The sequence below is a fragment of the Chamaea fasciata genome, unplaced genomic scaffold (assembly GCF_029207755.1).
Source record: "Chamaea fasciata isolate MVZ Bird 193981 ecotype frontalis unplaced genomic scaffold, bChaFas1.0.hap1 SCAF_4, whole genome shotgun sequence".
Taxonomy (NCBI): domain Eukaryota; kingdom Metazoa; phylum Chordata; class Aves; order Passeriformes; family Sylviidae; genus Chamaea; species Chamaea fasciata.
Genome location: NW_027094089.1, coordinates 74,680,428 through 74,693,229, shown reverse-complemented (window position 1 = coordinate 74,693,229; position 12,802 = coordinate 74,680,428). Strand labels below are relative to the sequence as shown.

At 37.7% G+C, this 12,802-nt stretch overlaps 1 protein-coding gene across 12 annotated transcripts in view; it reads right to left on the bottom strand.

Moving 5' to 3' along the window:
• KLHL13 (kelch like family member 13) overlaps nt 1-12,802 on the bottom strand; it is a 78,761-nt gene that overhangs the window by 27,424 nt on the left and 38,535 nt on the right. The window contains exon 1 of one of the 12 annotated variants that reach the window (XM_066182053.1): nt 4,832-4,944. The exons of the other annotated variants lie outside the window; for them this stretch is intronic. Within the exon in view, the coding sequence (XP_066038150.1) occupies nt 4,832-4,929 (98 nt within the window). The 5' untranslated portion in view covers nt 4,930-4,944. Of the gene's footprint in view, nt 1-4,831; nt 4,945-12,802 lie in introns of those variants that run through there. 12 annotated transcript variants of the gene reach the window in all.

Here is a 12,802-nt window from a genome sequence, read left to right as displayed (position 1 = left end):
CTCCCCAGGAAAAACAGTAGCCCCAAGAGACTTCATGACAAAAAAGTTGGAGGGTTTTTCTCATTTTTATCGTTTATTGCAGCAATGAAATTTCACATGTCAAACTTAGAATAATCTATTGAAATATCTATTATATAAAGAGCAGAAGAAAGATCAACAGGCACAAAGGAGAACTCTGTACACAAAATTCCTGGGATTAAAAGCAGCCTTCTACTAGTATGATACAAGCTCTTTCTACTCTCCAGTCATCCAAATCATCTGTTTGCATGTATTGTCAGATCAGTTTAAGAAACATTTGAGGTGAGCTGCATATTGACTTTCAACATGTTAAAATTTGAAACATCTAGGAAGCAACGTCATAAAATGGAAATGTTGCCGAAGACAGGTGAGTGTGAATATCATGTAGTCTGTCAAATGCTCAGAAACCCAACAAAAGGGTTCATTTACTAAAAATGACCATTGAAGGCAGCAGACACACAGAGGGTGGTCTCAACAAAGAGAACCAATACAAGAGGTCTGATGAATTACACATATATCTTTTCCCATTTAAGTATATATCACTGTTTAGCATAAATTCAAAGAGCGCATTGTAGAACAAAGTAGGTGGTTGGAAAAAGACACAAAAGCATTAATCCATATAACCAATATAAGCAGCTAAAACTAATGCTGCTTACTCCAGAGTATTAAGAATTTATTCTACTTTTCAGCATAGTAACTGATTTCCATTAGAGCAAAGCATTTCCTATCAGACAAATTTCATAACCACATGACTCAGGATAGACTGCGTTGCAAACCCTTTGATAGCAACATATTTAGAATACCACATCTGTTTATTTCTTCTAACATTAGTCAGTTATTTATGAAAACACATGCAAAGGATAGTTTCAATTTAATATTAACGTACTATTCCATGTGAAAGGATAGAAGGCACTAAGATTACAAGTGGATTATTCTGAATTAAGAATTCTTTTATATTACTTATCTTTAAAATTGGCATGAAGGTGACTAAAGCCACTTAATTGAACATTTAACTTTCTAAAAAGCAGCTAAGAATATTCTTGCATGACACAACCTTAACAGAACAATCCTCTGTAAAGTGTTTTTGCAAATAGTATTTTTGCATTATTGAATTCTTTGTAGGTGTTCATCATAGTGCTTTAATCTCCTGAGTTTCCACAAACATCTCTTCCATTTGTGTTAATGGAAGATGTGCACTTTTTTTTTTTTAATGACATTACTGGTGAGACTAAGAAATAATTCTCTTAGTTCTTAATGTATGAGATGCCATGCCCCATGAACAATAATTGGGATTCGTGTTCCTTTATGTCTCAAAGCTGTTAAATACAATTCAGAACTGTTCCTCACCCTCACTGTAGTAGTGCTTCAACTCTCTGGTTTTGTCAGTCACTGTTGTTTTTTTGTTTTTAAACATTTGGGAGTCACGTTAAATAACAGCCATGATGCCATGGGACACCACTTTTTCAAGTGTTATTCACTGTGTAATCCACTTTCCTCTTACTCACTTTCTGAAAATGTTCACATAATATATGAAGCTTTGTAGGTCTCTCTCCACATAGTCAACACAACCACAAATATGAATATGATTTGACTAGTGGTGCATAAACTTGCTGTAACAGCTTTCACAATGTTTGGCATTCAGCATCTATACTCTAAATCCCAGCAGAATAAGTGCCATGAAAGAAAATGCAGCCTGACAAAGGCGTGTGCATGTAGCCAGAGCTGCACATTCCTAACTCGTGCACTAAGCCAGCTGCGCTACACCTACATATATTGGCACATGCCAGCATTCCAATTCTAATAATGCCAAATTTTCACTAAGCAATGTCACTGGATCTCTCCAGCTTGGGGGAAAGTTCAAGCTACTCTGAATCAGTTTCACCAGAAGTCAGAGAACGTGTGCCTTCCCCATCAGCGGGACCCTTCGCCATCTCTATAAAGTGAAGTTACCTCTTGCAGCCAAGATGTCCTGAAAATATCCCGAGTAAATACCTGGTGATATACAAACCCACCAACCAAGAAGTAGCAAGTCCCTGCTGCTCCTTCCCATTGCCAGGAAAGGCGTACCAGATCCCGCAAATCAAGCAAGACTTCTCAGTGACAGGACCACATCCTCACCTACAAACCCATCACACCTCAACTTCTTCAGGTCCTTCGTTTCAGGTACTACACAGCCACAAGCTCCCCATGGCACAGAACTCTCTGAGATGAGCTCCTCACACCCATTTTCCTCTGTCAGCAACTACCACAAACTTCCCAAGAAGAAACTGAGATAAGACTGCACAGCTGCAGGACAGTCAACATTTTGCAGTGGCACTTTGTACATAAGTGCTTCATCCAAGAAGCCAAACCTGCTCACAACCCCCAGTCTCAGCATTTAGGGAAACTAAGGCAGAGCTCAGCTATCAGGTATACAGAACAAAAAAACTCTAATAAAACCTATGTGTCCTGATCATTAGGTTAATCTCTAGATAAGTTGCTTGTAAATCATAAGCAGGTGATAAGCAGATGAAGCTTTTAAAGCTAAGGTCAACTTTACTAGAGGAACCTGAAAAACGGGAATTTAATTTTATATACAAGAAAAAAAACCCCACTTTTAAGACCTTCCTAGTTTGCATTCCAAACTACACTAAACCCTCTATTTTGTAAGATTGAGATGCCAAGTACTAAAGGGATTAAAAGCTCAATCACACCTTTGTATACCCTAGTTCCAAAATATTTAGTAACAAAGTGTTTGTTCATCTGTGAATTCTAGAGTTTTATGGCCATTTATTTTACATCAATATGTGTTCAATTCCACATATCACTTATTCCTCAACCCTTTACTCAAAATATAAGCCCTTTGCCAGTCTGCAGAGTACTACTTACGACAGAAAACTTATAAATACGAATATGAAAAACATCAGGTAATATGAAACCGTATCAAATTTACTGTTTTTTCTGCAATGAAGGTAATTCATCCCATCACCTATTTGACAGGTCAACCTAATTCATAAGGGGTTTTTTATTTAGTTGATTTATATTGCCTAATCAAATAGGTGCCATTTTGCATTCTTTCTCATTCTTTATAATAAAATATATGAATCATTTTAGCATTAGATATACAAGTCCTCCTAATATCAGGTCTCTGTGCCAATAAAAAAATGTCTTCAAAAACATTGAGATATACTGACTCATTATCAAGAGATGATTAAGGCTGCTGATCACATATTTCTCATCCTCCAGATAAGCTCAGCATCATATAGTTTAAACATGATCACTAAACCTGTTCATACTTTCAACACACTGAGATAATCAGCCACACGATCCCCATCACAAAGGCTGGAGCATTCTCAGGGCTAAGATTAGCACTTTAAAGGCGACACACAAAAGAAACGCTCCGTTTCGGCAGCAGAGAGATCAGACTGGGCTAGTTCTGATTTTTCTTGCATTTAAGACTACTACAGTTTTAAAAAAACAGCATAAGAAAAAACACAATGGTACTGTTTCCCTGAAATAGGTTCAAATGTCTCACAACTCTTATCATCAAGACACTTTCCTTATATTTAAGTCGTATTTTTTAACAACTTGGAATAGGTAGCAATTTATAGGAAATAGCTTCTCTTCTGGTAGCCTTAAGTATATTTGATGCTTCCCACAAAAAGACTGAAGCACATCCACATCTTGTAATAAGATTAATTATCATAAATGTGAGCGTGCCCAGCACAGGTTTTGTACAGCCAGGTTTGTTCCCTCAGCCTTTCTGCCCGAGAACAATAGTGACCATGCACATGGCGCTGGATTCTTTCAGCCCCACCGTAACAATGCCATGCTCAGTAACAACAAAAAAATACATTTAGAGGACCTGTGCACCTCTCTCTTACAGCATGTACCTACTGTTGCTGAAGCAAAAGCCGATTGGCAAGTAGACAATACAAGCTTAAAAGTACTAATATTGCAGGTATTAGGCTGGAATACTATTGGAAAGTAGTAACCTTTACAGCAATTTCCAGACAGAAAAGTCACCTACACTGCTACCTGTGCCTTTTAAAGCAACTCTTCCTGCTTTTGGAAGAGCTGATTCCTTAAAGGCAGAAGGAATTTAGTACCTTGAGCTTAGGAGTTTTATTTCAGAAAAGAGAAAAAAAGCCACCTGCATATGCTAACACAGAACTCACAGCAACAAAAGGTGAACAAAGCTGCATCAGGATTTGGCAAGACAAAGGCATATTGTGAAGCTACTTTACACTGACAACCTGTATAACTATGCAACTATTCAGATATGAATGATTCAAATTTATATTTTAAGCTTTCGTTGTAACTTTTTTTTAAGACATTCAATTTGTATTAAGGCTAAGACTTTAAAGAATAAAACAAGACCAAAGCAGGATGATTTCATCTCTACGAGAACTCACACGAACAAAAGTGCAGTACAATACAGCAGGTGATTTTAAGCTCAATTTCCAAATGAAATAGTCAGGAGGAGAAAATGTTCACATATACACTATACAGAAAGCCTGCCAGCCTCAAAGCTTGTCATTTCAAGATCAGCTCTACAAATTAACACCACCACAAAACTTTTCAAATGAATATACACAGTATCATTATGAATAGGGCTTAATCTGCACAATTTCTCTATGTTTCAACAAAAAGGGAAAGACTTGACATGACATCCATCATGAAACATCCAGGATAAAATCAGGGAGGGGGTCTACATAGCAAACAAAATAAAATTCTGAGTGCCAATGTCATTTAATATGTAACAGGGTATTTTGCCACAGGGTAGTCTCACGAAAAGAATTCCCACCTTATTATCCTCATTTCTCTCACTTACATGTATGCTGGAGAAAGTGGCGATGACCTGGATGTTTTAAGCACAGGAACTGGGAATTTCCAGATAGCAGGAGAGCTCGTTTTCCATTTCAATGGCATGTTGTCACCACGGTACTACAATAACAGTAAACAGCGTTTCCATAACAGACTACCAACTAGGACTTCCATTCCACACACTACTGACACAGCAGTGGCTGCTGCTAAGAACAAGGAAATGATTCTGCCAATGCCCTTAAACCGATGCTTCCAATCTGTAAAACAGGGCTGTAAGGCATCTCCTTTTAAATCCTGCTGTCCCCTAAAGCAATATGATGATTCTTTCCTTCTAACTCAACAATAGTGCCACCTCGTTAGGGAAGCACTGACTGCAGTATATGTTTAGAAAAAAAAAGGAAAGACTGCACTCTGCACACCAGCATAATGCAGCTTTATTTAATAAAAGCAGCTAATTTTTAAAGAACTGTTTCTGATGCTATTGTTCTACCTTAACAGGGACACTGCAGCACTGTACTATATTCTCTCCCTATTAACCTCATTTCTGACCAATGGAAGCAGAAAAAAAAAATGGGTTTCATATGAAAATGAAACAACATACCTACTCAGAATACACTTGTCATCCTCTGAACATTCTTCTTTTGAGCTGCAACAATACAAATGGGATATAAATCTCAGCATAGCCTTAGGCCACGGCTAATAGAGATCAGTGACTAAATTCAGCAGCCTGTTTTCCTCCTGTGCAAGCTCTGACCAAACAATACAAGAATGCCATTATGGAAAAAGCCCATTGCAAAAATCAGTCCTTCTAATCCATAGCTAGGAAGACAAAATATAGCAGAAATCGCTGCAGGTTTCTGCATGCTCTTCTAAAAGCTTCTGGTTCAGGATGCTCTCATTCTCCTATTCTCATTTCCAAGGAAGAAGAGCAAAATCTCATGCATTTTACAACATGATATGCGAACACAAATATCACTCTGTCTTCTGCAGCAGAGAAGCAGAGACTAGCAGGCTGTTAATAGCAGCCTTTGTAGGAACGCTATCAACAATCTAATTCTCAACGCCCCCCCAGCAGCTCCCAAATTGCCTCCAGAACTGACGAAGCAGATGGTCACGCAGGTCCCCATCAGGGACCACTCCGCAACTCAGGGCTCTGCTTGGTGACCTCCTGGGGCTGACGGCAGCAGGGAGCAGGGGAGGCAAGCTATTAAAAAGGGAATGGGGAATTTAATAGCATTTTATGCAGAAGCAGAGCAGGTTTCTAGGGAAAAGAGGGCAGAGATTCAGCTATACTGATTACCTTATGGGAAAAAAATACATCACCTCTAATGTTTTGCCACAGCAGACCAAATCAACACTAACATATTTAGTCCACAGATTTCAAAATAGTATCTGTACAGCATGACAATTTTTCTATTCATCAGGACAGCTTAATCCTCTCATTAAAAAGCCAACACCCTGTCACGCTACTTAGCAATAAAGAATTGAACCAGGAGCTATTTCTATAAATTTGTTTATTCTAGTAACATTTAACAACGCTGATAGGTTTTTTGTAACAGTGAAACATCTTAAGTTTCACTGTTACAAAGTGTTTTTCACAATGTTAAATTCAATTTTGGGATGAAATCATCAGGGAATAATTGCTGCTGCTGATCAGCATCATTGAAAACGTTTGCACAAAATATTTTGGACATTTGAAGCTGTTAACAAAACCAAAGGCAATGAATTAAAATAACACAGGACAACTTCACTCAAAACCAGATGCACCCCTTGGACAAACAATTGAGGGCCTCTCTCCCACTTCTCTCAAGTTCCAAATTACAAATGAGCAGCATTAACTCAGGCAACAAATTTCACAGGAACTGCTACTGGGATGCTGAACAGACACCTCTGTGTATGACAACAGTGTTTACGTGCTGTGACAATATATTAAGAAACACAAGTCCTGCAAAAACACCTATGCAGTTTTAGCACAGTCATAATTTAGCAAAAGAATTCAAGTATTTACATGCCAACAGGCACGTTTGGCTACACACTTGGTCAGTACTGTGTCCAGTCTCTCACACACACAACACACCGGACTACTATATCTGCACTGCCAGCTCGGCACTGAAGGTCGTGAAATCAGACCGAAAGATGCTAGATAGCAGCTATTATAATCACAAAGTTAAAAAAAAAAATCACGACTTTGCATTCATACACTCAACTTTACTGTTACATTCACCATTATACAGAAAGAATCTCTTAAAATACAATAAGCAAACGCAGTTACTCCCCTCCTCAGACCGAGTGCAGCCAGTGCAACCAACTGGTAACTGCTTGTAAAGTCTCTGTTTCACTACTCTGCCACCCCCAAGAAGATTTTCACATGTTTTATTTATTTAGAGCAGCATGACTAATTTAAAAAAAAAAGAATGAGGCTAAAGACATTCAATGGACCCTTTTTTCAGAAGTAACTCCTGAAACACCCTTTTGATCAGTAAAATAAAATCCAACTCAAGCCACAAAGTCATTCCCAAGTATTGACTGACATTTAAGTCAATCCACGCAGGCACAGAAATCAGTTCCTTCCCACTTTTGACCCCAACAAGATCATTCACCCTAGAGGCCAACATGAGTCTTCAAACACCTGCTCTCCTTTGTGTGCTCCTGGTCCCACTTACTTTTACACTTACTCTACAAACAACATAAACAAAACATTTGCAGATAAACAGTAAACATTTTTTTGAAAGTACAGGAATTCCAAGTACTGCCAACCAAATCCCCTCCCAAAGTCCAGCACAACCTAGTCCACCGAACAGCCCATGTACAAAATCCAGAATTGAAGAAAGTAGCAGTACCAGGTACTCTAAAAATAGGGAAATGCTTCTCACTTGCTAAAGAACAACCATGTGAGAAATGAATCACCTATCTGCACCTAAGGAGAAAAACATAAATCGAATCCCATTTTCTTCCTGACAGTCACAGATTGGTTGCATACTCACAAGGAAAATACTAGTATTATGTATTTTATGCTTTACACGAACTATTCCTAACACAATAGAACATTTCAGTATATAATTCTGGTACTTTAATTAAGATTTCAAGAAAACAGTTTAGCTGTACATTTAAAAATATGGGAAAAGTAAACTGATTTCCTGGAGTGCATTGCACCCACTGAATATGCATTTTCTGTTCTCATGTTACATAGCTTTGCCACTCATCCTCTAATGAAGGATTCTGAGGGCCAAAAGCAACATATACAGCTCTGTGCAGAATCCTCCTTGCTGAGAAAAGTTACTTCCAGACAAGTGCTCTGAAAACATACCAACTTGGCACACAAACCAGAGACATGCTTTAAGTTTAAAACTCCTAAATGCTGAAAATCCCATGATAACTGCACAGATTAAACATAATTTTGGGACCATTCAAAGGGCTTGTTTTCTGTAGTTTTCTCACAAGCATGTTCACCTTCAAAACTAAAGTATCTCCTATTTATAACTTTATTGAAGTTATATTCTACTTTTCGTCCAAGTCTCCCACACATGCTTTATTCTGCGTACAAAAGATGAGAAAGCGTTTGGGGTTTAAGCAACTACCTCCATGCCTGTGTTTCCAAAGCTGCACTGAGCACAGAAAGTAACTGACAGAGTACCACAAACTTCGGCACAAAACTCGGCCATAAAGGAAGGGAACAGGTGGCATGAAAAGAAAACAAGTAAATAATGCCACCAAAGGTAAGATCCCAAGGTGCCATTTTACAGACCTGACATGTTAAGCAAGGCCAGAAGCTACTCACTGGGGCTGAACAGCAGTGCAGCTCTGATCCCACAACGAGAACACTAGAAAGTGCTTGTGTTAAGAGAGGAAAAGCATTTCCTAACCCTCTTCCTCCATTCCTGCACCTACATCCTGATTTACTATTGACTGACAAGAAAAATTTGGCCCCAGATGAGAAGAGCAGGCAACACAGCACCACACTCAGCAAACACGTAACCGAATCACATACAGAGCCCCCCCTTGCCAGGGCACTGATCACAGCATCTTTTCTTCTGCAAGCTCTCCTTGACCTTCAGAGCAGGAATGTAGCTAAAACCACGGTCCTTGTGACTCTCTTCCATTTCTGGGGATATCCTCTTCCTTCCTTTGTGCAACTTGAATGCTAAGCTGCTACCATGTTGTGTTGCACATACCAAATGTCAACACATTGTCCTCTTACAGCCCACTGTTCACATTTCTGGGGCATCTGTACTTCCAACAAAACTTTTAAACATCTCCCATAAGACTTACTTTCACAGCTGTTAAAAAACAAGAAAAAGGCACAGGCAGAAAGCTGTATCAGAGCCCAGACAAATAAAACTGTACTAGTCTGAAACTATATGTTCTTAGCCTTTGAATGCCACTTGAATTTTTGTGCAAAAACTACGCAGAATAAAAGTCAACTTCTAGAGATATTGATGGATTTTCACTACTTTGCACAGATAATAAGTTTAACTCTTTTTCCCCAGTTCTTAAACTGTTAAAAACAAAACTGAAAAAAAATACTTGCTCAGTCAAGTGATTTGCTGTGTTTAAAATAATTGCTGTTCCACTTTAACAGGCTACTTACTTCTCTCCTTTTATCCAGCTCTTAGGAGTCAGAGGAACTGAAAGCACTAGGTGAAAAGTAGGGTTATGTTATATCACAACTTTCGCAAGTCCTCCAAACCCTTTCTAGCATGACCTGAAAAGTCTTCTCACTTCCAGAACCTCAGGCTTCTTAAGCTTTCCAGAAAGAAAAACAGTCAAAGCTACAGTGACAGTATGATGTACATCTCCCATTTTCATGTAGACATGGAGACAACAAAAAGGTCTTAATATTTGTGTCACACACTATTTCCTACTGATATAGTGTTTATATAAGAAAAGATGCCAGACTCAACAAGAAAAATACCTTTAAGTAGTAGTGGTAAGACCAGTAAACATATTCAAGCTTCAAAGATTCTTTTCCCCTACACCTGTGTTCTAAAAATTCATTGATACAAAAGCATGTTTCCATTTTAAAATGCACATTTCTTTGTATTATAAAATCCCTGGTTTACGATATTAGCACTAGCAGAGCTTGCTTCAAACTGAAGGTAGAAGATCAGTTTCACACAAGGAGGAATTGCTCTCATCTTTTCTATATCTTCAAACCACCAGCCTGCTGAGCTGATGAATCCTATACTACATGAAAGTGTTTTGATACAGAAGAAAATAAAGCAGAACCCTCAAAATCCAGTAAAATATTTCCAAAGGCATGGAGCTCAAATGCAGTAATCATTTCAATATCAAAATCATTTCAGCAATTTAAATATGGCTGCAAAGGCACAAGTCTAGAAACTGAAGAAGAAAAAATAAGGATGTGTAACAATTCTGTACAGGTTCCCTAAAAAACTGAACGTGTGATAATTTAATTGGCTTCCTTATTCAGCTTTTTCCACTTCACATGGGTGCCTCTCATGCCTCTACCTCTGGCTTTTCAGTCTATTAAACTGCAGCTGTTCCAATTACTGGAAGAGAATAATTAAAAGATGGTGTTGACAGTGCTGTCCTATATATGAGTCAGTTAATTAATACAATTTCTTTGACCATATATCATCAAAATATTGGCACCAAAATTCATATGAAGGGAAAACAAACCTTTGCCTAAGGATGAATCCAAAGGAAACCACTGCAGTCACATTTGCAGTCCTCTCACAGCAACACTGTAATATTCCCCAAACACTGAAGTACAGAAAAAGATTGGCAATATGCATCTGGCAATGCTTTTACTGAAATGGCAACTTTTCTTGAAACAAAGATCTTACTAAGAAACACTCTTGGCATTAATTTTTAAAATTTTATTACGGAATTGCTTAAAACTGCCAAAGACGGTTCTGACAATTATGCCTGTACTTTGACTTGCTACCTGCTATGTTGTCTCAATTTTTTTTTGTAATTGGGGTAAGAAAAGCCTTTAGACACCAGATGTAAGTTACAGCAGCTTTGAGAAGCAGTTGTACTGTAGACATCAAGGTGCATGTGACCTCATAAATGGATCAGAGATGCTTACAAAGTAGTTACTATCAAATATATTTAATTTTTTTAAGCTGGGCTGACTGCTCAAGGAACAATCATAAATAATAAAGCATAAAGCAGTGAGATAAACTGGGTTTGCAGCCAACCCCTTCTGCTGTCAAAATACTGCAAGCAGCGCAGGTTCCTGTCTCTACAGCAATATGTGGGGCCCTCTCTCAAATAGGAAAAAAAGAATCCCGTAATCTTTAAATATTAAGTTAAGCAGTCAGGGCATGTCCTATGTGTACAAGAAGAAGTGCTACTGTTTTCCACCCACTCACTCAGCACTTTTTCCTGTATAAATGAGGAAATTGCTGCAGTAACATCTTAGGATGCACCCCTTCAGTGAAAATTATTATACATAAATATATATACGCATACTATATATATATATATATATGGGATTGTGTATATAGCATGTGTGTACATGAATACACATATAAAAATGCACACTATATATAGACATACATTATTCCTAAATATATTTGACAAATACTCATTATTATATGCATCTGACACAGCCACTTCCCCTTCCCTTCCACACAGATAGGAGAGATTCAAATTCTCACATGATTTTGAGACTACCAAAGTAAGTGTATGTTCTCAGCAAACCAAAGATGCTGAGAAGGAATCATGTTGAGAAATAAGTTTGTCCATTTCACACATTCTCCAATGTCCATAACCCTGGTCTTTGCATCATTCATAAATGGAAAAAAAAATCTGATACTCTAAGTTTGAAACTTCTGAAATTATTCAGCAAGAGCAAACATTCAAAAAAACTCACATCATTTTCTATAAGCTCACAATCAACTATTTTAAAAATTATTTAAGTAAAAGAATTTTGCTTAAATCTTAGGTCAGGTTGCAAAAACTTGCCAGAAAAAGGGAGACAAGAAATGTCTAAATTCAGTCCCTGCAGTACTCACACTTCTAATATTTGAAAGCACTCATTTACTAAAATATTAAAGCCTGTCTCAGGTATATTTGGTAACTACACACCATCTCAGAAATATGTCAAATATTCTTATGTATGTGTTTCTTTCCATGAAAGTGGGCTTTATTTTATGCCACTTACGGATGTCTTGCATTTCCTTGCGTGCATTCTTGAAGAGAGATTTTTTCTAAATTTAAGGTAAGATTTGTCAAGATGCACTGTTAACTTAATTACAAGTTACAGGTTATAATATTTTCAAAAAAATCAGCTTTGCTTGGGTAAATTATTGTTATGGAAAAGTTATTCAGCAAAACAAGCACGTGAAACACTTAGTAGGAAGTAAACCAAAGTGAGCTAATGAAGGTTTCCAACTTTTTGATCTAAGTCAATGTACTCTACTGACAACACACCACTAAGAACAAATGCTTTTGAACTAGCATCAATTTATTCAGAGAACTTGGCTTATCTTCTCCAGGTGATTATATTTAATAAATCAACACAGAAAACTGAATGCACAGTCACAGCAGCCAGACTGACCCTGCTGAAGATAATTGTCTAAAGCAACAGTTATTTTTATTAGGTCAAACTGTGAACTACAAAGAACTTATTTCTAAACAACTTCTCCACAGCTGTTATAGTCTGTTGGCTGCTTAATTTAATTTAGTATGTATTTTAGTATGCCTAAACACATCTACACATCAGACGCAAATGCGGCAAATATATTAAACAATTTAGTAATGGAACAGAAACCAGGACTGAGCACCAGCCATGAACAGCTTCAGTATTTTCTGCACCACAGACAGCAAACTACAAACTACAGGAGTCATGTGTTGGGTAAAGTTTCTTGGAAATATTCTTAAAGTTTGTAGGTTTTTTCTTTCATTCTTGCATTATTTACATGGAATCTGTTAGTCCTCTTGCATTCTCTAAACCTTACTATCTTTATCCCCTGGAGTGTTTTGTGGTGCTGCACACCTACAGAAAGTG